This window comes from Grammomys surdaster, unplaced genomic scaffold (genome assembly GCF_004785775.1).
Source record: "Grammomys surdaster isolate TR1022 unplaced genomic scaffold, NIH_TR_1.0 124552, whole genome shotgun sequence".
Classification (NCBI taxonomy): domain Eukaryota; kingdom Metazoa; phylum Chordata; class Mammalia; order Rodentia; family Muridae; genus Grammomys; species Grammomys surdaster.
This window is the reverse complement of record NW_021619534.1, coordinates 266,039-293,047: the sequence shown is the minus strand read 5'-3', so window position 1 is coordinate 293,047 and position 27,009 is coordinate 266,039. Positions and strand designations below refer to the sequence as shown.

General features: G+C 42.5%; 1 protein-coding gene across 3 annotated transcripts in view; it reads left to right on the top strand.

Moving 5' to 3' along the window:
* Usp40 (ubiquitin specific peptidase 40) overlaps positions 1 to 27,009 on the top strand; it is a 70,575-nt gene that overhangs the window by 38,658 nt on the left and 4,908 nt on the right. For all 3 annotated transcript variants that reach the window (XR_003713644.1, XM_028784653.1, XM_028784654.1), the window contains exons 18-30: positions 1,481 to 1,538; positions 6,813 to 6,866; positions 7,634 to 7,722; positions 8,787 to 8,873; positions 10,715 to 10,751; positions 13,084 to 13,148; positions 15,731 to 15,805; positions 18,320 to 18,443; positions 22,521 to 22,615; positions 24,337 to 24,455; positions 25,138 to 25,203; positions 26,532 to 26,742; positions 26,872 to 26,967. Coding sequence is in view for 2 of the 3 variants with exons in the window: in XM_028784653.1 (XP_028640486.1) it covers positions 1,481 to 1,538; positions 6,813 to 6,866; positions 7,634 to 7,722; positions 8,787 to 8,873; positions 10,715 to 10,751; positions 13,084 to 13,148; positions 15,731 to 15,805; positions 18,320 to 18,443; positions 22,521 to 22,615; positions 24,337 to 24,455; positions 25,138 to 25,203; positions 26,532 to 26,742; positions 26,872 to 26,967 (1,176 nt within the window). In the remaining variant the exon portion in view is untranslated. The remainder of the gene's footprint in view (positions 1 to 1,480; positions 1,539 to 6,812; positions 6,867 to 7,633; positions 7,723 to 8,786; positions 8,874 to 10,714; positions 10,752 to 13,083; positions 13,149 to 15,730; positions 15,806 to 18,319; positions 18,444 to 22,520; positions 22,616 to 24,336; positions 24,456 to 25,137; positions 25,204 to 26,531; positions 26,743 to 26,871; positions 26,968 to 27,009) is intronic.

Below are 27,009 nucleotides of genomic sequence, written 5' to 3'. Positions count from 1 at the left end.
TAGATCATCTCCACCTTGTTTAAAGCACATGTGTATATTTGTCATTTTACTTCTTATGTTGCCAACTTTTCATTTTTATCCTTAACTACTCTTTTTATACACTGTGTCCTATGCAAAACCAACTACCCTTAAAAAGTATTCCTCTAGCTATGTGTGAAGGCAGTGATTCTGGTTTTGTTAAAAATAATCTCTGGTACCATTTGTGTGTTTGTTTGTTTGTTTGTTTGTTTGTTTTGGAGGAGCAGGTTGAGACAAGGTCTCTATATAGTCCTAGCTGTCCTGAACTATCTAGGCTGAACTCAAACTTCAAAAATCACCTGCCTCTGTCTCCTGAGTGCTAAGATTAAAGGAATGCACCACCACATCTGACTAGGAAAACATTTTTTTTTTTAACTTATTCACTTTACAGCCTACTCACTGCTCTCCTCCTGGTCACACTCTCCCAAACCTTCTCCCTTCCCCTTCCTCTCTGAGTGGGTGGGGGCTCTCCTGGGTATCTCCCCACCCTGGCACTTCAAGGAAACATATTTTTATATTTACTTGTTACTAGAATATTAATGATTTTTTTCTATACCAAAGAAATAGAAACTTACTAAGATGATTTATATTATTTTATAATTTCTTTTAAAATGTTTTTCTTTACACTTATTTATTTGTGGGGACAGGCATGCGTGTGGAAGTCAGAGTTCATTCTCTCTCTCTTCTATGCAGAGTCCAAAGATCAAACTCAGGCCATTAGACTTGGCAGTAGACACCATCCCCCTGGAGCCATCTTGCCAATCCTTGGCATTAGAATTTCTTACGGAGCTTGATGTTTGTTAGTATTCTTAGAAAGACAGTCTAGGATCAGTGCACACTAGTACCTGATCTATGTAGAAAGTGCTGGAGAAGCCCTTTGTCATTTGAGGCTGCTGCTGCTGCTGCTTAGCACTTTGTGGGATCTGGTAGAGGGGCAAGTACATAATTTCTGACATCACTCTCACCTGTAAGTCTTACCAGCATTTGATGCTCTAGAGGATATTGGCCTAATGTGGGCTCAAAAAGAAAAAAAAGTCATTTAAATAAAAGCCATAGTCATCTTGGATTGCTGCTATACCTTTTATACTCTGTTCTGGGGTCCCAAATCCATTGTTCCCATTGTGAGGAATGGGCCTGTCACTGTTTTCTTTCCTTGACTTTTATCAGGTGAGTGGTTGTCAGTTTATTGCTTTCCAGGGAGAACTATTTCTTTCATTTTCATTGGTATCCTTTTGTCCCAGTTAAAATCAGTTTGGTAAAAACTTAATTAACTATTAGGATCTATTCTGAGCTTTTGCTTTCAATCTTACAGAATAATGTCAGGGATGGCTAAAAAACTCTGTAGGCAAAACAAATGTCAGGTAATATCTCAAAATGATTTCTGTGTAAACACTGATAATTTTCATTTTCATCTCCATCCATTCAATCTATACACAGTCATTAGTTTATTTCTCTATTTTAGGTGGTGTTTGATATTCGAATTAAAGCCATAAAGGAATTAAAATTAATGAAGGAACTAGGTAACCATTTCTATTTGCTTTTTGGTTTTTTTTTTCTTAATTTTGTTCTTTTATTTAAAAAATGGAAGAGTACAAAAAAATAATTTAAGGAACTCTCTCATACCTACCACCCAAAATGGACAAATGTTAATATTTTTCCATGTGTTTGTTTTTGAAACATAAAAACAGTTCTCTGTGTCTTTCTCAGACCTTTCTTCCTTTCTCCCCAAGACAGTGAGATACCTGACTCAACTGTATTCATAATGTACTATATGTTGTATGCTTAGGTATATTTGTGTGTTTTTATAAAATTTATAGTGGGAAGTCTACACGTTTACTGCTTATTCCTAGCTTCATTGAGATGTAAGTTAGGGATCATAAAGTGTCCTCATCCTGAGTGTGTCAATTAGTGACAGTCGGGAATGTATAAATATAGAACACCACAGTCCAGTTTTAGAGTACTCCCATCACTCCAGGAACATTCCTGGCATTCTGTCAGCTCATTTTCTGGACATTCTCTGTAAATGGAGCCACGGGGTTCATAGACTTGTGTCTGGCTTCTTGTCGCTTAGCATACGAGTCTTTTCGGTCTGTACACTATTTAGAACCTTCCAAGAGTTTAATCTCTTCTCGTGGTGGCTTCCATTCAGTTGTAAGGGTGTCCACACTTCATTCGCCTTTTTGGAGTAATGCTGCTGTGCACACTTCAACATGACTCTTTGTGTGCACATGCGCTTCAAGGGCTCTTGGTCAGACTTAACTGGGCCGTCTGGCAAATTTATGTTTAGTTTTATTAGGAACTATCATACACTTTCTGAAGGCTGAAGCATTTACCGTTTACCATCTCAGTAGTGTGTCATGGGCGCACCTTCTCCAAGTCCTTGCTCATGTTTATCATGGCCCCGTTCTGTTGTCAGTGGATGTAAATGGGTATCTCATTAAAGGCAAGAATATAACGTTAATATGCAGGAACTTGTCAGTAACAAAAACAAAATGGATATCAAAACTGAGAAAACTGTATTTGTTTATTTATTTATTTATTTGTTTGGGGGTTTTTTGTTTGTTTTGTTTTGTTTTGGATATAGGGTCTCACTATATAACCCAGGCCTGCTTGGAACTCAAAAATCCTCCTGCCTTAACTTCCTATGTTAGAATTTCAAGTGTTTGCCTTGATATGTTTGCCAGAAAACAAAAATAATATCATTATGTATTAAACATGTATTTGGAAAAATATATGCAGGATCTGTACACTGGAAACTAGAAAACAGGCAGAAAGAAACTAAAGAACAACACATGAATAGAGGGAACAGGAGGCCATGTTCATAGATCAGAAAACACAGTATTGCTAAGAGCTTATCTCCCTAGATTCCGTGTTTTCTCACTCAAAACACTAGCAGTTTTATTTTTTAGTGGATGATGCCATTCTAAAATTTGCATGGCAATACAAAGAATTCAAAGTAACCAGGTATGGCTAGTCTCAGCACTCAGGCAGGTAGATCTCTGTGAGAGCTTAATCAGCCTGGTCTGCATAAAGCAGGTTCCAAGCCATCCAGGGTTACATAGTGAGCCCTTGTCTCAAAAACAACAGCAGCAACAAAAGCCCTAAAGTAGCCATAACAGCTTTGCAGGAATGCTGCAGAGTGTGGCTTCAGACTCTTCTGCCACATCTGTTGGCATCTAGGAAGATGTGTAGAGCATATAGATGTACACAACCCACTTTTGTTACAGTGGACAAAGAAGAGTTTTTGCACCTTTAAGGCAGTGTTTCAAGAAGAAGCCAGTGTACCATAGATAGTTCTGGATCATTGGCTTCCATGTGTGCAAAAGTGAACTTCATTTTTACCTTCCATCTTGTAAAATATTTTTAAATCAATATAAAACTAAACACTAAAACTAAAAAGAATAAAATTTCTTGAAGAAAATATTGATGACATAACTATGTGGAAAAGAATTTTTTTAAGCACATTCAAACCATGAAAGAATATATAAAGAAAAAAAATATAAATTATCCAAAGTAGCCATGACAAGTTCTCTTCAAAGGACATTTGAAAAAGCAAGCTATGAACTAGGAGAAAATCTTAGAAAATATGCATTTATACTTGGATACAGAATTTATAAAAAGTACTTGTAACCCAATCCAAAGACATCCCAGCCCAAATCGGAAGACCTGCTTGTGAGAGAGGGACAGTGTCAACAGCTAGCAGAGGGAAGTCATGACACCTCTGTCGTGGGCAATATCCAGTCTCAATAAAACCAAATGTGGAGCTCCTGTGTGCAGGGAATGTAAGCGCTGTATTCTCTTTGGAAAACTTAGGGTTGGGTTTGCATGGTTGATTTTTGTTTGCTTGGTTTTTTGTTGTTTGGTTTGGGTTTTGTTTAGTTTTGTTTGGCTTGGTTTTTATAAATTCAAACATTAATGTACCAATTCTATTTCTAGATATTTACTGGAGAAAAGGTAAAACATACAACCTTATAAAAACGTAAATGTTCATAACCCAAAACTGGAAACAAGCCGCATGTCTATGAGCAAGGGAGTGAATAAATAAGCTAACTACAGCTGCCCGTCAGTGGGCACTGTGGTCTATAGAGCGGCACTCTCCACACAGCATGCATGGCTCTCAGTAGTCGTGTGCCAAATGAAGGGAACTAGACACAAACAAATGTAAACCGATGTTTCCACACAGGAGGTGTTCTAGGAAACTAAAGTTTAAGCTGCAGTCAAGAAGGCAGATGCGGGTGGGGGTGTAGCGAGCAGTTGACTGCAGAGCAGCACAGCAGGAACTTGGAGCTTGATGGTGTGGTGTGTACGAGTACGTGTATGTTTATCAAGCTCTTCAATGTGTGCTCTTAGACTGGACTGTATTACTGTAAGTAAAAATACACCAGTAAAGTTTACCAAAGGCATATGGCTTATTCAGGAAGTGGGAATCAATACTGTGCCCAGTAACTGATTTCCTCATCCTGTTGCTTTTTCTCCCTCCACACTGTGTCTCATGCAGCAAGGGATCCTATCCACTTCCATGAGCTAGATTCTGCCCCCTCTCAGAGCTCTTTCTGCTTTTCCACTACTCTTTCACTAACTCTGAAACTACCTCCTGTGGGACCTGCAGTCAGGACCTGTCTATCTATGACTTCATTGCCACTGTCCTTCTGACTCACAGCAGACTATACATGCTGCCTTTGGGACCCCCATTGTACAAGTTCTTGTCTACCTGGAGACTGTCCATGCTCTGATCTCTGGACTTTTTTGCCTTTGCACTCTTATCTCTAACTTGAGCTATCCATTTGTTCTTAACCTAAATATTCTCTTTTATTTCTGACCATGCAGTCTCAGGCTTTTGGCTTCACCCCTAACACTCTGTACTTTCGCTTTATAGTGTTTATAGCTGCAACTGCTTTTTTTATTTGTACCATAACCATTCACTTCTCCCATTAGATGAGACTGTGCAAGGGCAGAGTCCATGGCTGTCATGCTTGATAGCTGTCATGTCTGATATGAGGGCTTTGTTTTGCAATGTTACCTTGCCTCAATGTTGAGTTTCTGGGCTCAAGAAACCCTTTTGCACTGGGCCATGTAGCTTGAACTATAGGCATACAGTACCATACTCAGCTAGGACTGAAAAAAAAATGACTTAAAAGCACTGTACTTAAAATCCACTTTCTTAAACTAGGGAAATACTTTTATCTACTTCTTTAATAAGAAATTTATATTTTAAAATGTATCCCAGCTTCATAACAACACAGTACACAAGACAGAACTCTGAAGTCTCAGGAGGAAAGTCTATCCCACTCTGTTAAACTTAGACTGTTTTAAGCTTGCTCATTCTTGTCCACTCAGAAGTCTTGACACTTCTTCCTTCCAAGTTCATGCTTTTCACTATAAGAATTCTATTTTGACTAAGAACTTAGTGTGCTCCTTCTCAGGGTCAGGAGTCCGTATCCTCAACAGTGCATGCTGGCCTCATCCATTGCTAAGTGTGTTTGAAATGCAGGCGGTCTGCTTTGCACACTTGGAATTTGCTTGAATTTCAGTTAAATAGTTTGATTTCAGTGAGCATTTGGCTAACCCTACCCACAGTTACTAGCTCTGTAGTCACACATCAGACCGGTCACTTCCCTACTTGCAAGTTCAGTGGTGACTGGCTAGTGTGTGTCTCATGCATATCTGCACACAGACAGTAAAGTGTGTAGTTCTGCTCCCTCTCTCCCAGTCATAAGCCTACCTGACATTGTACATGAATACATCATGAAAGAAAGCACCTAAAGAAACAGAAGTCACAATAGGGAAGCAGCCACTGTTGACAGGAATGGTGACATAGCTGACATTCAAGAGGCTCCAGACATGAAGCTAAGGAATTTGCTAAAAGGCAAACAGTGATTTAAGTGAGGACAGTATTAAAAATGCAAACATTCCAGGAGAAATGATGCTGGAGAAAAACTTCACATTGAACAAGCTCGCAGAGGTGCTTTCCAACATTAAATACAGAAAGAGTCTTGGGAGCTGAGCTCATGGCAGAAGTACAAGCACTTGCCAAGGGGCAAGAAATCCCCTCATGCCCCTCCACCAGCTGCCCCACAAGGGGAAGACAACCCTTGTCCACGCTCTGGACTTGGTTCCTGGTTTATATTTTGGAGATTGGGTCTCACTGTTTAGCACTGGCTGGCCTGGAATTCACTCTGTAGACCAAGCTGACTTCAGCAGCCCTCCTGCTTCCTTCTCCCAAATGCTTGTAGTAAGGGTACATAGCATCACACCCTGCTTTTGATCAGTGTCCTGCAAGACAGAAATGTTCATCTCTGGTTCTAGTGTTTTAAATGTACGTATACGTGTTCATTTTACTTTTTTCTTTTCCTGAACCATGTGTAACCTTACAATTTTTAATGTTTTGGGAAAAAAATATGCTAAAGTCATTGACTAGTTGTAATTTTTCCACTGAACCATTTCAGCTATTTATATGGTATTGCAAGACTGCAAAGTGAAGGTTATCCACATATGAGGTTTGTTTTGGGGTTTTGTTTTGGTTTGGTTTTTGGTTTTTTGATTGTTGGAGTATTCTGTTTTGTTTTGTTCTTGAGACATTGTGTAATTGAAGTTGGCTTTGAGTCCGTGACTCTTCTTCCCTGGCTTCCTGAGTGAGCACTGAGAGTACAGAAAACAGAGCCACTGTGCTCACCTGGAGCTTTGCTTTTTGGGGGTGGAGGTTAGCCTATTGTACTCACTGTCATTAACATAGTAGAGTATTATTACTTAAGAGCTCTTTGCTTAGTAGTTAACCACCTTCTTTTCATTCACAGCTGAGAATAGCTGTTTGAGACCCATTGATAGACACGGGAAGCTTCTTTGTCCAGGTAAATCTTGGCAGCTTTCAAAGACTAGCAGGTTCTCATTCAGAACACCTGGATAGTAAACACTGGCTTCCATATCTCACATTCCTAAGTTACCTTCGGGAAACTGACTTCTGGAGGTATTTCTATCCAAATATCTTATTCCTTACAGAAAGACTTACACCATCTCTGTTTTCTTAAAAGCTCTTTCTGATGCCTCAGTCCTTGTTGTGGTCATGGTGTAGTCTAAGGTCTTTGTAGCTTGACCTCTTAGGTCTCTCTGCTTGTTCATTTCATTGGGATACCATTATGAATAGAGTCTTTACTTCCCAGTTTTCTGACACTTCTTGAGATCAGCCCTGACTACATCACAGATGAGTCTAATAACTGATGTTTCTCACTGTCACAACTTTAAATGTGGATGAAGCAAGTCCACTGTGCAGATTTTTAAATTTGTAGAAACAAGTCTTTGGCCAATCATGTTCATTAAGTATGAATCATGTTCCTTAGCGAGGGGTAAGGAGAGAAGTGTAGGGATGTGAGAATTACCGTAACATAGCACACGTGCTACTTGTACATGAGTCACAGCTCACTGCTTTCTCTCAGAGTGTGCATAGAGAGCTAGTCACGCTGTGGTGGTGCTGGGTGGAATTCAGGGCCTTCCAGGATAAGTACAGATTTTCCTTCTGAGCCCAGCCTTGATCTTCTTGGTTTTCAAAGAAAATGATGTCATTTTACTAAAGAGAGGTAGGAATTCAAAATATTCACTTGGTTATCAAATTTCCTCACAGTACCAGATACTAGCACTTTGGAAGAAGCAGAGGTGAAGATGGGGAGCTCCATGGCACTGTGTCTGGGAAAAGCACCAACTTCCTCTCAGGTATAGTATGGCCCAGCATGCAGACTTGGTCCTTCCCAACTAAAATGTCTGTATTTTGTAACTGATATATTTAATGCTCCAGGAATACTGTTTTTCTGTAAAAGTTTCTTTAAATTTCTTTAAATTTTATACTATTATACTGTTGAAACAAAAAATACCATTCCAAAGCATATTTCTGAGGTTCTTCTTGTAGTTGAGAAGACTTTGTAAAGTTGAGGGGCTACCAGTTTGAACCAGTATGTGTTATAAACTCCAAACACTAACTGGGCTTAAGTGAGTCTTGTAGGGATATAAATGCCAGCTTCCCTCGCCATCCTCCTCCTCGGCATCCCCTTCTATATAAAATACCACGAAATGAATCCCTTGCCAGGGTCTCCCTAGAAAATGAAATGTTATTAGCATAGCTCCATTGCTACCTTAATCAAGGCAGTCTGGACTTTGATCCTGTTCCCTGTGACTCCTAGATACATCTTATGACTTCCCCAACCACTTTCAGCCTGCTTTCCTTGGAATGCTAGCAAGTAGCAGGTGCGGCAAGCTGTGGCAAGTGAGGTAGAGTTAGGCCTGCTCTAAGGAGCCCAACTGATGAGAGGAGATTCCGTTTCTTCCTGTGGGGCTGTGGGACAGCAGTGTGTGGAATAAGTTAAATGTTCCAGAAGCACAGATCATGCATACTGTGTACAACGACTACAGATTCCTGTGGAGTGACTGAGTCCTAAGTGAGAACACTGGTAAAATGGTGTGAAAAGTTCTAGGAGTCCAGTTCTTATGGGTAGCATTTTACTTTTGCTTTCAGGAAAGGGAGCAATTGTTGTTTAAATGATGATGTGAAATTACTCAATATCATCTTGTTTTCACAAAATTTGGTGTTTGTTTTATCTGCCTGCCTGCATCTTTTTTTCAATTCTGGGTTAAACCCAGGGCCTTCAAAATACCACTCCCAGCCGCTGACCTTTTGATTAGCTCTCTGTGGGCCTTTGACTTACTTTTTTGAAAATAAATAATAAGCTTGTAGAGTATTTTAGTTCAGGAGAATGGTTTTCATGCTTTTGTCTCGCTCATAGCTGTTCCTGTTTTTTGCTCTGGGGACTGACATTCACCCTGGGGCAGAGATGGAAGTCATAGTAGAAGAAGCCCTCTCAGTGAGAGATGTAAGTAACTGCTTTGGGCTTGGGGGCCATGATGTCCTGTGTCAGGATTCGGAAGTTATAAGCTGAGGGCTTACACAGTTATGCTTTCAGAAACTGTTTGTGCTCATTAAAAAGAAATTCAGAAGTTGGTTGAGCCAACTGAGACTTTTAAATAAAATTGTCCTTGTTACTTTTTACTTTTCTGATGATTGATAATACTACAGAAGTTTGAGCTATGCAGACAGGGTGGTACACACTTGTAATCCAGCACTTTGAAGGTAGAAGCAGAAGCATCCGGAGTTCAGGAGTCATCTTTGTCTATATAGTACTTCAAGGACAGCCTGAGTGACAGAAACCACATTTCTAAACGAGAAAAGGCTTTAAAAGGAAAATGCTGAAACCCTTCATTATCGATTATCTCACTAGCCTTTTGATATGTTTCCTACTTAATATACATATAAAATCACACAACAGGGTTGAGGGGTTTTATACGTTTATGTATATTAAGGAAAGAAATGAATAATTGTGTTGGTGTCAGTAAGAGCTGGGATTTTCAGTAAGCCTTCACTCCTGTATTTGACTTCGAAGATTCTGAATGAACTACATCTATTTTCTCTTAAAACCTATATGTTTTCTTGCTTTATCCCCTGCCACAGTTTACAACCCCTGAGCAACCTAGTAGCAGGAAGCAGCCCTAGCACCCAGGGGATAGCTGCTAGACTTAGCTACTTGGTTCTAGACAGAGGAACCAGGGCATCCTGGAGTAAATTCTAGTACTTGGTGTAGATCAGGAAAAAAGTGTATGACAAGCTGCATTGTGTCATCACAAAAGACCGTGAAGCTTCCTGTAGAGGCTGAGGTCCACATGTCAACATGGGACGATTGAACTTCAGGAAGAATAAGACTGTGTTAAGGAAAAAAATTTAAGAAAAGGGTTTGAAGGGGAAAAAAATGAAAGGAGGTGTGCTTCCATGCCAGTTCTCAGACGGCTGAGGCAGGGGCATTGTATGTTGTGGCAGCCTGAGCTACACAGTGAGGGCCAGGCTGTGCAGGGTTACATACCAAGAACTTGTTACCTAAAATGATACATGGAGTCCACATACATGCCCCTCATTCACATGCACACACAACGCAAGCCCTACAAGGAAATCCTGGTCACCTGGACTGTAGTAGATGCTAGGGACCAAAAAGTTAGACATGTTTCACTTTCCTTCTAAAACTAGACCTCAGGTCTCTGATAGGTAATGAGAAGAAGCCAAATTTCACTTCTCTTGCTCTTAGGAAGTATCTCTCAAACTTTGTTCTTTAAGACGTGTTTGGTTTAGGAATGTTTCCCTCAGGAAGTGGGTGTTATTAATTATGCTTTTTTCCTTCAGTCTTTAGCACATGTTGTCTGATGTTTTACATTGTGCTGTGAGGTCAGGACTTCCATAGTTCTTTGTGTGGAATGTTTTCTGGGTGTTAATTCAGGCTGGCTTCTCTGTGTAGGATTCCTAAGTGTATCCAGAACTCAGTCATGCACACTCTGCCTGTCCTTTTAATAAGTGAATTAAATGTTTCTGGCTTTGTCGTAGTGTGTATTTGACCCTTAAGCGGCTGGAATTACAATCATATGCTACCTGCCAGGCCTAGAATTGTGAACAGTCCTGGCTGAAAGTGGCAGAAACTGTTTCCCTATCTGGATTGCCCTACTTCGGTCCTAGAAGAGAGCTAGCTTGTGAATCATCGAAACTGTGTGTTTTTAATCCATGAACATTGAAGTAGATTCAGACTTCAGTTGATTCCAGGTTCAAAATCTGGATTTCTCTTCCCTATGAAGATCAGAAACAAAAACTAACTGAACATATTTTTTTTTTTTACAGTGTTTAAAGATAATGCTGGAGAAGTCAGGTCAGCAAGGTAAGTTATTTTACTGTGATAATGAAACCTTATTCACATCCTTTAAAACAGTTACCTGGAAGCTTCATGAGGAATTCTCAAGTTGGCTTCTTTCTGTGAGAGTTGTGAGGAAAATATAGCTTAAATTTTGTGCATACATAACAAGTTCTCCTGTTCTTATCTGCAAATTAAAAGTAACCGCAGATTGGTGCTAAGTAAAGATAAGTAAAGTTGGGTCTGGCAGAGGTTTAACACAGAGAAAGCTAAGGTTTCTACCACCTGGGACTGTTCAGGTCTTTTATTGATTTCTAAAAAAAAAATCACAATATCCAAAATTTAATTACACATGTTTATTTCTGTGTTGTGGATTAGAAAATGTAATACAAATGAAGAAAACAGGTTGAGAACAATTGAAAGTGCTTCCTATGCAGAATGACTTCAGTCAGCTTGGCCAGGCGCCAGAGTGCCTGCTGTCATTCTCTGTCGTTCTCAAGCGTCTTTATGGGCAGAAGCCCTGGCCCTCTCACAGGAGGGAAGTGAATATACTCCCAATGCACGGCCTTCCTGCAGTACTTTGTGTACCCTGTAGCAGCCCGACAGCCCTACAAGGATCTCCACCTAGTCCTAGTCTGTAGAGGCTTCAAGACTCTAGAAGACGGTCCCAGTCTTTCAATGGGGAGCATTTCTCTGCTTTCAGGGCCCATCTTTTTGTCATTCTGCAGTGCAGTAAAAAGATGATGTTCACTTGTAACTCATTAATGATATTTTTAAATATATATACTTAGATTATAAGGGCCCAATGTGCTGCCCCATTCCTATAATCCCAGCATTTGGAGGGAGAGGCAGAAAGATCAAAAATTGTAGGCCCCTGGGCATGAAGGCACACACTGTTAGCCCCAGCACTATATCAACTAGTCTTAGTTAGGATTTCTGTTACTGAAAAGAAAACATGATGATCAAAAAGCAAATTGGGGAGGGAAGGGTTTATTTGGCTTAGACTTCCACATTGCTGTCCATCACCCAAGGAAGTCAGGACAGGAACTCACACAGGGCAGGAGCCTGGAGGCAGGAGCTGATGCAGAAGCAGTAGAGGAGTGCTGCTTACTGGCATGCTTCTGTGGCTTGCACAGCCTGCTTTTTTACAAAACTCAGGGCCACCAGCCCTGGGATAGCACCAGGGAAACAGAAGCAGGCAGATTTCCTTAAATTCCAGACCAACCTGATCTACATAGTGAGTTCCAGGACAGCCAGAGTTATATAGAGACTCTGTCTCAAAAAACAAACAAAAGTTCTAAGACAGACTGGCAATATAGCAATGCCCTATCTCAAAACAACAACAAAAAACAAAACAAGAGCTGATAGTGTATGTCAGGGATAGAGTACTTCCCTAGCATGTGCAAAGCCCTTCATTTGATGCCCCACTTCCTTCTGCCCCACTAATCCCTAAAAAAAAAAAAAAAAGGAAGGAAGATAGTTGGCAATTTTAATGTGTTTAAACCAGAACTAACAGCTAACCAGGTTCTTAGAAAGAAGGGTACTTTGGAGACTCAAAGTTGAAGCTTTCTTATTTACCTGAAGGTAAATATAAAAAGTCAGTATACCTTTCCTGTTAGGTATATTTATCAACATTGTTATTCTTTTAATAACCAGATTTTTAAACTTGCCCCATTCAACATTTTCCCCACAGAAAAAAACATTTTTTAAAAGCAACTGTCATTTCACCAGGGTAGTCCAGTCTACTGAGAAACAGGACTGTAATCAAACTCCAGTCAAAATGTGTTAACTCACACCCGCTTCATGAACATGCCTCTCAAGGAAGTACTGTCTAGTTTTGTTACATTAACTGCTAGGTTTCCTGGTATACCCGAGAAATTTCTCAGGTGCGATAGCAGAGTCAACTTCAGCTTCCTAGGGCTTTCAGAAGAGATTCTATACTTAAAAGTGTGTGCATGTGTGTCAAGTGTGATCTAGTATACATGTTACAAAGCTACAAAGTAAACACTGTAGCATAGCAGCAAGTACACTATGATCAGTGTTCTTTTCATTTGTGTTCAGCTAGGCTGTGTGTGTGGACTCAGGCTCTTGCTCATAACAGGAAGTGTTGCTCCTGCGCTACATCCCCAGTGAGTATGTAGTTTTGATTCACAAGTTCTTACTGGGAGAAAAGCAAACTAAACAAATTGAAGGACCAACTTAATATTTTTCATATCGTGGAAGACAATTTTCAGGCAAACAATGACTGTCTGCTGCTGGATGGAGCCTCATTTGATACCTGTTGTCTCTAGACGTTTGCTCCTGGCAAACACTTACAGCATCTTCTCTAGTGCTCACCTTGCTACTAATTCCTTCCTAGGAGAGAAGTGGCACTTAAGGAAAATGGACTGGTGCTATGAAGCTGGCGAGCCTTTGTGTGAAGAAGTAAGAGCCTTTCTCTATGATTTTCAAATACTTTATCTTATTATATCGTGTGTGTGACGGGAGGGGAAGCATGCCACGTGTGCCCAGCAGGCATCCAAAGGACAACTCATGCAGAAAGTTCTCTTATTCCGCCTTTATGTGGGTCAAAGTTCTCCTGGCTTGGTGACAAGCTCTCTTACCCGCTGAGCCATCGTGCCAGTCCATCTTTTCTACATTTTGCTCTTAAAAATGGTTAAACCTATTTCATAGTTTCATACACAATTCCCTCTTCCCATTATAGGAAGCAATTCTAAAAGAAAAAAAAAGCTTTTATTCTTTCTTAGCATACAAAAAAGAATCTATAAGCATGTCTATTTATGTTCACGTTTTCCAACTGGTTTTCTGATAAATGGCAAGTGTGGGCTAGGTAGGGACGTTTCTGACGTGAGTGGTAAACCCCATTTACCGTGATGGGCAGGAAGGCTTGAGGAGTAGTTCATCAGCAAGCAGAGAATTTCAGAGAGCAAATGGCACGAGGATGCTGGGAAGCTTTTGAAGACACTCAATCTCCAACCTCCAAATACTTTGATCTCAGAATTTCTCTGTAAGTAAATGTCTCTACCAACCAGTCACATGGTCCAGCAGCAGCAAAGATCCTGTCTAGGCAGTTGGTCTTAAATTGCATCAGACCTACACTCGTCTGCACTCATTCTTAGCAGGTGGCCAAATGAAGCTCTGGCACCTTAGATAGCCATGGTTGGCACTGTCCCCCTGTGTGCCTTCCTGCTGTCTGTCTAGGAATCAGCAGTTTACGTTTTTAAACAGGCACAGTGGAGCTCCCACTGGGACACTTTATCAGTCAGTAAAGTCCACTGAGCACCTTTTTGAGTCTGGTGGGATTGGATGACAGAGTAAGAAGCAAGTATCAGAGAACCCTGAGGTGTTAAAATTAGGTAGCCACTTGACTGTCTGTGGGTCCGAGTGCCAGCCCGCCACTGGGGTGTGTGAGTACCACTTGGGCAGACAAAATGGGAGAGCACTAGGCTACACTGGGGTACAGGGGTGGCAGAAGGCAGCGTAAGATGGGAGCCCAAGTGAGAAACCGCACAGGCTGAGGCAGAAGAGGAAGGGTTCCCAAACTCCTGGTGTCCAGGGGAATCATGTGGAGTAAGGAATGAAGGGCCACCCAGGCTGGTGATGGGGTGGGGGAACTCCAGCCTAGCTCAGGGCTGAGTGTCCGTTTCCGAAAAGCAGAGGAGCCTTCTGTGGGAAACCTGAGCAGCGTGGCTCTGTATGATGAAGGCTTCCCCTATGGTGCTTCTTAATGAGAGATATAGTCCTTGTCCAAACTTTATCCATTGTTCATCTTGGAAAATTGGTCCATATGACTTACTCAGGGTGGGCCAGAGATTAAATACCTTTTGCAGGAAGGAGTGTCAGGGAGGGGAAGCTTATTGGCCAGACCCTTGGGCCAGCCCATCTAGGTACCTCATTAGCATGGAGAACTCTGTTCTGTGCTACTGTGACTAGTCACAGTCCTCATGTGGCGTGTCATGGTCATGTGTTCCAGGACTGGAACTGGATTTGGGAGTAGATGAAATGTATACTGTTCTCAGATACAAGAAGTACCAGGGTTTCTGAATCTGCTCAACTGTACCAATTTTTGTCTGTGACACAGTTCCACTTGCCGCACAACTATCTACTGTTTTTCCAGAGACAGGCTATTACTACAGATCCAAGCTGGCCTCAGACTTCCTCCCTCCCGTCTCTGCCTTTCAAGTGCTGGGATTACAGGCGTCTACCACCACGCCTGCATACTCTCTTTATACTCAGTCCCCAAAGCAGTAGTAGACGTTCAGCTCAAAGCACATTCATTGTTTTCAAAGCTGAAGTCCCTTAAAACTTGGCGGTCTCTTTCCCATCCTAGTTTTCTATGCTTTTCTGAGATGCAGTCTTGGCCTTCAAGGGCCTACTGGCCTTTCTCCTCTCTCCTTGCCCGTTACCCTGCCAGACTACCGCTTGACCTCAAGAGTTGTCTGCTTTTGACTAAATGACTTCAGCAGCTTCTCTGGCCGCCAGGCGGTCCCCACACAGCCTCTCATACTAGCCCAGACCATCTTCAGCGGCTGCTGCGGCTGTTGCTGTCTCTCACCCCAGGCCGGTGCCCACTCCTCTGCTCTGCTTCACGTGCAGCTGCTTGCCCCCTCCACCCCACCCCACCCCCGTGCCGTACACTCTCACCTTCTGCGTCTCAGCTCCTGACTGTTGTCAGCCCTGACTTTCCCTTTCTTCTTTCCCAACAAAGTTCTTTATCTTATTTCCTCTAGTTTTCCAAATCCAGCCTTTTTCCCAAGAATCACTAACATCTCACGTCCCACAAGTCCTTGTCTGTCCTTAGATCCTTTGTGACTCTTCTGCTCTCTACCCATAGCTTAATACATAGTGGCATTCTGATTCATAGCCTTAGGGTTTATCTCCTTTGTCTTCAGTGTCTGCTTGGTTGTTTATCTCTTGAGAAGATAATAGAAGTATAAGACTTTAAAAAGATCCAATGGTCTCTTTGTTCCTTTCAGAAGTGACAAAAAGAATTTCTGTGTTCCCAGGATGCAACACTGAAAGAGCTCATGATATGTTCTGGGGATACTTTGCTTTTAACTGAAGGAAAACTTCCTCCCCCGGTAAGATACTGTTTCTAAATGGCCATTTTGTAAGTAAGTTACTGTTTTCTGATTACTGAGATGATGGGGAATGAGAAAATATAGTCTTAAAAAATTAGACAGCTTTGCCAAAATCTTATCAGTCAGGCAGATTTCCTTCCCTATTTCTAAATAAAATTAAAATAGCTATATGTAAAAAAATTAAAATTATTAAATATTAATATATGTGTGATTAGGTTAAAATTATGTTTAAAATCAATAATATAGAGAAAATGTTATTTCTTCTATTTTTATATTTAACTTTCTTTGAGACAGGGTCTCACTATATATCCTTGGCTGGCCTGGAACTTGCTAGCCTTGAACCCAAAGAGACCCACCAGCTTCTGCCTCCTGAGTTCTGGGCTTAAAAAGATGTGTCCACCATAACAGGCTTTATATTTAATATTTTAACCCCATCAAAAGTCCAGAAATTAACATTGCATTCAAACTAATAATTTACTGCTATCTAATTTCTTATATTTTCAGTATTATAAGTTCATCTTGTTTTTAGTTTTTGCCTTTTTAAAGAGTTTATTTATTTTTTTGTATATGGGTATTTGCCTGTGTGTATGGCTGGATACCATGTGTGTGCCTGGTGCCCACAGAGGCCAGAAGAGAGCACCAGATCCTCTGGAACCGGAGTTACAATTGTGAGCTGGTGTCACTGTTTTATCTTTTTGCCTGGAAAAAAAAATGGTGCTAATTCTGGTCCCCTGAGAAAGCACTAACCCATTTCTCCAGCCCTTAATTTTTGTTCTTATAGTTAGTACTTAAATACTTAAGGTAGGATTATTAAATCAAAAGGTATGCATGTTTTTAAAAGACCTTTTTGATCTGTATTGCCAAAGTGTTTTCCTGACACATTCCAAATAATAATCCTCTTAGAAAGTGAAAGGGCTCACTTTACTGTGTCCGTGTGTGTGTGTGTGTGTGTGTGTGTGTGTGTGCTCTTGATGCACATGTGGGGAGTGTTTGTGTGTTTTTGGACACATGTAGGGGACACATGTGTGTTCACATGCATATTGAAGCCAGCAGTTAACATTAGTTGTTATCCTTTTCACCTTATATACTGAGGTATCATCTCTCACTCAACTTGAAGCTGGCCAGTTCAGCTAGTCTAGCCAGTCAGCTTGTCAGGGGCAATGTGTCTTTCTACGTAGGTGCTACGGTCCAAACTCAAGTCACACTTGCAAGCAACCACCTTAATCCTGAGCTTTCTGCCTTGCCTGTTGTGAGGCTTTTTTTTTAAAAAAATAAGCGTTACACATCACTGCTTTTCTTTATTCATTTTTAATGCAAAAAGGCAAAATGATAAAGCAAAAAATGTTTCCAAATTCCAATATTCAGATAAATGACATTCACTTATTAGAAAATTCAGACAGCATAGAAAGCTGTTTGTCAAATGATAAAGCTCTAAAATGAAAAGCAAGAATCATATCCATGTCTCCCTTGTGCATCCTCCTAAGAAAATGCTCTGCCAAGCATGGTCATCCAGTGAGGTTGACACTGGAAGACAGTGAGACCCTGTCTCAAAAGAAAAGATAAAGGAGGGGAAAGGGGCTCCAAATGTGCATGTGTACAAGCTGTGAGCTACTGAGGTTGCGCAGCCTTTCTGCTCTCCCTTGAAGGGTCACATCGCTTCAGTGTTTTAAACTCATCTTCCATGTTTGGGTTCATTTACCATACGAGGATCACATATGGGATCTGCTCTTTTATTCATAATTTTATAGAGTCCTATTGATCTGTGCACAGTGATCTTTAAAGTTAATGTTTGAATACGTAATATAATATAAAATTCCAAATATCTAAAGTGTTGGGCTGGGAAAAGTTGGAACATCTCCTCTCCCCAGCCTTCACCACCCCAGTCCTCCGTATTGGCATCCAATTTTCTCTGTATTTTCCAGAGGTTTATACTTTGGTGTGTGTACACTCAAGTATGTGTCTTCTATGTATACAGTATACATGTACATGCAGGAGTATTTTTCATTTGCATAGATGAATATATTCTATGTGCCATATTTTGTGCGTAGCCCAGGCTAACTTTGAATTCATGGCACTTGTGCCTCAGCTTCCCAAGTCCTGGGACTACAGGCATGAGCCATCATGCCTGACTTTCACTAATTTTTTTCATTCATATTTAATGTCTAAGCATGTGCTCTATCAGTACATATGACGTTATCTCATTCTATAATAACTACATGGTAGCCCACTGTGCGGAGGTACTTGTGTTGTATGTGCTGGAGACAGAAGTGAGACCCTTGCATGTACTAATCTCTCACTCTACCACTGAACTATATCCCTGGATCTATAATTGATCTCGCCAGTCTCCCTCAAAGAACACTGTAGAAAATGTGTACATGAGAGACGGCTCAGCCGTCAGCATGTACTGGTTATACTGAGGACCCAAGTGTGATTCCCAGCACCAACTGCAGGAAGCACACAACTGCCTGTAACTATTGAAGTAAAGACTCAGTCTTAAAATGCTCTGTTCTTCAGGGTCACTTGAAGATACCTATCTGGTGGTACCAGCCTGCAGGGCTGACAGGACACTGTGAGAGTCGGGACCACTTAAACTGTGCCTTTTCTCAAGGTAGCAGCTGGGGAGCTGCTCCCACCCAAGGTAAAAACAGTGCTCTTAAGAGTCAGCTGCAATTCTCACATCAAAAATCCACTTCCAGAGGACCTGAATTCAGTTCCCACCATACACATGGTGGCCCACAACCATCTGTAACTCCTGTTCCAGAGGATCTGACACCTCGAGCACTGTGTGCGCTTCGTGTACAGACTACTTTCAGGACACACACACACAGAATTAAAAATGAAAATCCAGTCATTCCTTTTTAACAGATGATTTCATACTAATATCCATTAATTGTAAGCTCTTTGAAGTACTATAATCTTAGCAGTTGCCCACCCTGTTATGATAAAAACTGCCGTGATCAAAAGTAACTTGGGGAGGAAGGGTAAATTAAATAAGCCTCATACTTTCCACAGTTTTCCAACATTGAAGGGAGTGTCAAGATAGAAACTCTAGCAGGAACCTGGAGGTCAGAACTTGTGGGGCTGTGGCTCACACGTGGGCGTGGGTCCTGTTGGGCTGCATTGTGGTTCCCCGCATCTGTCCCCCAGGCGGCTGAAACCACGGCTCAGGGAACACAGGAATTTGACTGAGTTTACTCCACGCAGCTCTAGGCGGACACTGGGCTATGAGAAGCCGCCGGACTCTGCCAGGGCATGGGCAGATCTCAGCCTGTGGCCCCACGGGGGCAGAGCTCTCGGATCGGGGGTCTCCAGGCCGAAGCAGCTGACGGGAGACTGGTGTTCTCTGTCCTTGGACTCCCAGGCACCGCTGGGAGGCCACAGGAGGACTAGGGTTGGGAGGGCATATGGGCTGGACCGGCCCAAAGCCGAGAGGGGCAAGGGGGAGAAGTTCTGGCAGCGCTCGGAAGGGTGACAACTCGATTGTCTGGATCATGGCTGGCTCGGCTAGCTTGCTTGAGTTGGTAGGCTCCATGGCTGGAACATAGAGAGGTCATCGGTGGGAGATTAGACAGCAGCTGGGTAGTCAAAGGCCCCCTCCACGGTTCTCCGGGGGGTGGGGGGTGGGGCAAAGACACGAGAAGTCCACGGTTTTAAAATGTTTATTGTCATGGTGGAAAGTGGATGAATCTGTACCTCGTACCCTGTGTCCTCAGGGTGGGCCTGAGGTTAAATATCTTTTGTAAGGAGGAGATTCTGGGAAGGAATGCTTAATTGGCTAAGCCCTCTGGCCTTTAGGTATCTCATTAATATGGAGATCTCTTGAGGCTCTTCGGCCTGTAGTCACACCCTCTACCTATGGAGGGACTGGTAGGGGCATTGCCCTACGTGACTGAAAGGCACGGATCAATGGAAGTTTTCGGCCTCCTGTCATGAGCCTAAAGTCTGGGAGCGTGGTGAAATGTATGCCTGCCGTCCCTTGCAGGGATACCTGTTGGGTCTCTGACATCTCTAGCCAGTGCTCCACCAGAAACCAAGCTATCCTTTCATGGTCCCACAGTAAGTGAAGCAGAGACCACTTGGGAAATCTGCTTGCTGACTTGCTTCTTAGGCTCATATTCTGCTGACTTCTTACAGAACCAGCTGCCCAGTAATGACACTGCACACAATCAGGAAAATGTCCCATGGCCTTGCCTACAGGCAGTCTGATGGAGATCTTTTTCTAAGTTGAATTTCCCTCTTCCCAGATGATCTTAGTTTATGTCAAGTTGACTAAAAAATAAACCAGCGCAGAGATCTTGAGTATTACTAATACCTGTTACTTTTTCAAAGACCTTGTTATGTGGCAGCTCTCAAGAGTCTCATGGCAATAGCCCCACTTACAGTCATGGGCCACATAATTGTAGCCTCACCCATGACCACAAGGGCAGAAGCCAGAGCTGGAGTCTAGACATGCACTGGATAGTTTGGGGCCTTTCTGAGTATACCAAAGACCCCAGGAGCTGCTTCTCAGGTGTCATCTCAGCTGAATTGTTGGAGTACAGGCAGCATAAACTTACTGTTGCACTCAGAATGCAGCTCATGTATCACAGTGGACACTACACCCCACCAGAGGAGGAACTGCCTTTGCAGAGTTTCCCTTCACTGTAAGTGTGGGTAAAGGGGATACATGTGTTTTGGCAGGTCCACCTCTTTAGGGATATAGTGTGATTGCTACATCTTATGACCATATTTGTTCATATGTCTTAAACCTCCACAATGAGATTCATGTAAAACAGTTGAGTTCTTCTCTCCTAAGTGTCTGCTGTGGCATCTGCAGAGAATTATTCCGATTAGATTATATTAGTTCATTGTCAGTAGATCTAAAGATACCTAGGTGATAGAAGCCGTGGTTATAGGGCTGTAGAGATGGCTCAGTGGTTAAGAGCACTGACTGCTCTTCCAGAGGTCCTGAGTTTAATTCCCAAGAACCACATGGTGGCTCACAGCCATCTGTAATGGGATCCTATACCTTCTTCTGGTGTGTCTGAAGACAGCAACAGTGTGTTCACATACTGTAACATCTCTTTTTAGTAAAGGGAAACATTTACCTTGGGTAGTGTTTCTGTGTCACAGTGGAACTGTTTCAGTCTTTAGATTTTGGGGGCACATAAGAACCACTGGTAAGCTGCAGGTGGTAGAGTGTACTTGTGCTCCCCATTCTCAGGAGGCTGAAGCAAGATGACTAAGATCAAAGCCAGCCAAGGACTACATAGTAAGACCCTCTCTCTAAAAGCAAGAATTTAACAAACAGCCGCTCAGGAAAAGAATTTCATTTAATTATGTAGAATCAACCTATAATTTCTTAGTATATGTTCTCAAGGTGTCGCATAGTAATCAAAGAAATATAAGTGACAGAAATGAGTATGGATAGCCTGAGCCTAAATTTTAGTTTGTAGTGTTTCCATGAGAGAACATTTGGCATACACCCTGCCCCATTGTTTTGTTTTGTTCTGTTTGTAATTATTATGTGTGCCTTTCTGCATAGGGTGTATGTAGAAGCTGTAAGATAGCTTTGTGGAATTGGTTCTCTCTTTCTACCTTTACATGGATTTGGAAACTTGAACTCCAGTTTCCAGTCTTTTACAGAAAAGTACCTTTATCTGCTGTGCCACATCACTGACCACCAAGTTTACAGACTCTTGCTGTATAGCCCTGACTGGGCCAGGCTATAGGTCAGAATGACCCCAACATCAGTGGTCTCCCTATGCCTGCTTCCAAGTACTGGATTACAGGCATATGCCACCAGCTAGGTGGTATCTTTTGGTTTGGGTTTTATTTTCAAGCATACATAGATCCAGTTGTTAAGATTTAATTCATTCCATGAATATTTACTGAGCCTTTTCCATATAGAGCCCATCATAACAGATATTGGTAGATAGACAAACACCACGACAGTCTGTCTCCTCTTACAAAGCCTGCTCTTTTTTTTTTTAAGAATGTATTTATTTATTTTATGTCTGTAAGTACACTGTAACTGTCTTCAGACACACCAGAAGAGGGCATCAGATCCCATTATAGATGCTTGTGAGCCACCATGTGGTTGCTGGGAACTGAACTCAGGACCTCTGGAAGAGCAGTCAGTGCTCTTAACCACTGAGCCATCTCTCCAGCCCCAAAGCCTGCTCTTAAATATGCACACACAGAAATACACAGAAAAATGACAAGTTCGGGTAAGTGTTCTGAGAAAGAGAAGAACATAGAGTATCCTGCCAGTAGTCTTCTGTGAGGCAGGGAGGAGTGGAGCAGAGCAACCATCAGGGAGAGAGCATAGGTGTGAGCGGTCACAGGGAGAGAGCATAGGTGTGAGCGGTCACAGGGAGAGAGCATAGGTGTGAACAGTCACACAGGGAGAGAGCATAAGTGAGAAATCACACAGGGAGAGAGCATAAGTGTGAGCAGTCACACAGGGAGAGTGCATAAGTGTGAGCAGTCACACAGGGAGAGAGCATAGGTGTGAACGGTCACAGGGAAAGAGCATAGGTGTGAACGGTCACACAGGGAGAGAGCATAATCCCTGACTGCTGAGTGACAGTCAAGTCACAAGCACATGCATAGGACTCAGGTTAGAGGCTTAGACATTAAGTGAGCCTGTTTATAGTCCAAGAACATGTCAGAGTACTTCAGAAACATGAGGTAAAGTTGGATTACCCAGACATGCATCTCTGTCTTTTTGAAGGTGCTCCTGGCCCCGAGCCTGCAGAAGTCTCTCTCCTCTACTTGGGAGATATGGAGATCTCAGAAGAGGCCACCTTGGTGGAACTGAAGTCTCAGGTCAGGCCCCTTCCCGCAGCATTCTTTGGTGTTGATATGGCTTCTTCCAGGGAGATATTAATTAATTTATTCTTCTATCTCCTCTTCCCCCAATTACAGTCTGTCCTGATATGGCATGTGTTAAATGCCATGGTCAGGGGTAAGTACCAACAGGCAGCCCACATTCAACACAGACACTTCTGGTATCTGTTGGTGCTGTTGCCCAGTGGTTTCCACTCACACAGTTCCCACGGGCATGCTGTGCTTGTGTTTGGATTGGCCCTCAGAAGCTCGTGGCTTATGTTCCTTTTGACTTTTTAAGAAACATGACTTCTTGAATCACTTATAAAGCATTCCCTTTAGCTCTTCATTTATGCTGTTTGTACACTGTGATCCACTTGTTAAATATCATTAGTTCCAAGCTGTGTTGTATGGGTTTTCCTTCGTCAGCAGAGAGCTATCTGTATTAGGATCCTAACCTGGACGCTTTGTTGTCTTGTGTGTCACATCTCACCTTACAAAATGGGAAGGCTGGATGATGGATAGCACACAGTGATGAAATGGTATCTTGTCCTGTTAGACTGTGGTGGACATGGCAGTTACTAAAGGGACAGATTCAGGACCTACTTATGACCTGCAGTGTCCTCTTTTGTGTCCCCAGTGAATGAAATAACCCTACTTAAGAAAGACTTAAGTGCCATTTCCATGAAAACAAATGGGAAGACCTTTTTATTCCTTGTACTCAGTTGAAAGATAAAAGATGGCCATTTTTAGGTGAAAAACTGAACAAAGGCTGCTTTCTACACTTCATCTCCAGTATAAAAGGTGCTTAAAGTTACCTGCTCCTATGGAGTTAGAGCAAACAGTTTGGGCCTCCCTGCCAAAGTCTTAAGTATTTTAAAACCAAAAGTTCTGTCATTGAAGAGATGATGTTTGAAGACTTGTGTTCATGTAGATAAGAGCTGAAGACGAGCCCTGCTTTCTTTGAGCAGGCTCTGCATGTATGAGTCACACCCATGTAGAATTGGCTAAGTGACTTTGTAAAAACATGATTAAGAAGTTTTTCAATTCTAATGTAGTGGCATACGCCTTTAATCCCAACACTTGGGAGGCAGAGGTAGGTGGATCTCTGAGTTCAAGACCAGCCTGGTCTATATAGTGAGTGCTAGGACAGCCAGGACTACATAGAGAGACCTTGTCTCAAAACAACCAACAGTAGTTTTTCAGCCATGAATGCCAGTACCGTACTGTAATATACAGTGTCCAAGGGGTTGGGCAGGAGGATTACCCACACTGGGCTGCAGAGCAGGAGCCTGTCTTAAATTTTAAAAATAATAAAATAGGGGGTTTTTTTTTAACTTAGATTTAAAAATAGAAGGCTCATTTTTCTGGTCTATTTCAGTGAAAGGAATATGAAAAGTACCAGGATATACTTCATTTAAGACAGATATTTCTGTAATGTTTTGACTTTTTAAGACAGTATCTGATGTATCCCAGGCTGGTCTAGAATACAAACATGTAGCTAAGGATAACCTTGAACTCCTCATCCTCCTGCCCTCTACCTCTTAAGTGTTGTGACTGTGGGCATGTCCTACCACAGCCAGCTCTCCTGTAGTTTCTAATAAGACTGAATTATTGACATTGACACTGAGGTGCTCGTCCCTCAGAGTCATGTAGTGTTTCATTCAGATGCTTTCAAGTACTTTCAAAATCAGTGGCAATATGTCTCTTTCTTTTTCTAGGCCATGGCCTTGCCTTCTGTTTCCAAGCTCGATGTCCAGTCCACAGCCCTGCTTAGAGTCTGGACAGTGGAGAGCAAGCGCCCCAGCAGGCTCTTGCGCACTAACTGGCGGCAGCTCAAGTAAGTGTCTCTGGATTCCTGGCCACCCTCCTGCTGCCACTGTAGGGGATAGGAAGCAAGATGAGCCTATAAGGGAAGCTGTCCCATAAGTCAGATTATCCCAGGAAACCCATCCTTAACAACTTGTCAGGTGAATATGCTTCTTGTCCCAAGTTAACTCTGGGAGAACATCAGCCTCTCCATACTAAGACCAGACATAGCATTGTACATTTTCTCTGTGCTCTAGAAACCACAGGACCATAACTTAAAGGACTTCAGAGTGATGTGGAAGTTAGAGTGAGCCCTCTGATATTCAGGACACACATGACCAGCTACTCCACTTCCAGAAATCTTAATGGGTGTGTTTGGAGCATTTGATTTCCTTTGGCAAAAGCAGCCCTAACACATTCCTTCATGTCTGTCTGATTATCAGCCAAAAAGCAATCCAACCAACTGTGGCTAGAGGGCTGTTTGACTCCTGTCTGCCATCTTCAGAGCTGGGCCTTCCTGTGTAGTGACGAGTGACCCAGTGTCTGTGCAGCAGCTACCACAGTGTTGTAGATGCTCTCCATTTCTGAAAGCCTGAGCGCTTGGCGGCATCATTCAGAAAGCACTCCTTTTCTTCAGGAAAATACTTGGATTTGGGGCCTGGGGATTACAGAAAACCTAGTGACTTACTCAGTTGCTCCGTTTCAATTCCCAGGGAGTACAGACTGGGCCGGAGAGTGGAGCTCTGCCTAGAGCTCCTTCAGAAGGAGGAGGACTTGGGGTAAGGAAGTCTGCTGCACATTTCCCATAGAGTGGTAGCTTTCCTGAAAATTCAGGAGCCTGATCAGAAGTGTGCTGTTTCCCCTGCTTCTGAATTGTCCCACAATTTTGGGTGTGATTGAAGCAAGAGGGCACCATAAAGCCAGCCTGGGCTATCCAGCAAGAACCTGCCTCAGACAAACAAAACAAACTAAACTGTATTCTAGAGATCTGTATGGCTTCCCTGTGACTCACTCTGGGATAACAGCAGCAACGGTTTTTCTTTCATACTCAAGGCGTTCCTGAGCCCTTGACAACCAGAGGCATTAGCCACACAGCCCTCCCCAGGGCATGTGACTTATAGTGCCACCCATCATTCTGCCCCTGTGCTGCCTTCTTCCCAGTGTCTGCTGATGAGACACGTCTTCCCACTGTGTGCTGAGATGGATTTCCAAGTGTCTGTCTCCTGGTCTGGGATATAAGTGCCTACGAGAGCAAACACTATGTTCATTTCTTCATTTCTGCACCCTCAAGACCTACAATAGTATCTGTGATATAGTAATTATTTATAGACTAATGAAGCACCCCAAAACCATCTATAATCAAAGTGTCATGTGTGTTTTGCACATGGGAAAATGTGTATACAAACTTTATAAGTATCAGTGAGTACTTGCCTCCCTTCTCCCCATTGTAATTGAGATTGCTCTTACTGTCGGCCTGTTCTGGAAAACCTGTCCTTCCATCCAGGCCTGATCCTAAGTCAACCCCAGTGACTTTCTAAGAGCACTTCTGTAGGGAGGAAGATCAGGAACCAACTTGTGTGGATACTTTCGATCTCTGAAATGCTTCATCTCTGTGTAAGCTTTCTGGTGGTTTCTGGTCCCATACACGGAGCTCATGAGTATTGATTTCACCTGCAAATACACCTTGAATATTTGTCATTTAGATGCTTCCAGATTGGCAAATGAAAACGGGTCATCTTGCTCACAACTTTTCTAGTGCTGTGATTGCTAGTAAGACTGTGCCTTTTTCCAACATACTTATAAATCTGTACTTTATGAGCATTGGTGATTGTTCTGTGAGTTTCTTAGACAATCTGAATGGCTTTGGCCCCCTTTTAGGGTGACTTTACTCTAGATAATATGCAGAACTTGTGTGACTTTCACAGTAGAGTAGCCTTGTGCCCCCTGCCATGCTGCTGCAGGAGCTCTTCTGCAGACTTGGGGTGGGGTCTCCACCTCCGTCTGAGCACCTTTGAGGAACTGGAAAAGGGTGGGGAGCCTTACCCATCACTCTGCAGTATTCATCTTTTCTGTGCTTTTGCCCTGTGTCTCCTTTGCTCTTCTGTAGCCCCCAGGATGTACTACTGAGGACACAGCTACGCATCCCTGGTGAGAGAGCCTACTCCCTGGCAACAGACCTGGTATGGGACACCACCAAGGGATGGACTGCTGCCTCCTTGAGGCAGAGAGTGGCTGACTTCTATTCTCTTCCTGTGGAAAAAATCGAAATTGCCAAATATTTTCCTGAAAAGTTTGAGTGGCTTCCAATATCTAGCTGGGTAAGTCGGACTTTCTCAGAGAAACCAGGGCTGACTGATCTGATATTAGAACAAAGGTCTTTCACAGTGGCAGAGAGAGTCCAGTGAAAACTTCAAGTTGAATTTTATTGATATTTGATGTTCCAATAGAATCAGCAAGTTGCCAAAAGGAAAAAGAAGAAAAATCAAGATACTTTGCAAGGGGGACCATATTACTTGAAAGATGGAGACACTCTTGGCATTAAGGTAGGTTAAAGTGAATTCATCGCTCTTGGGGGACAGTGTTTA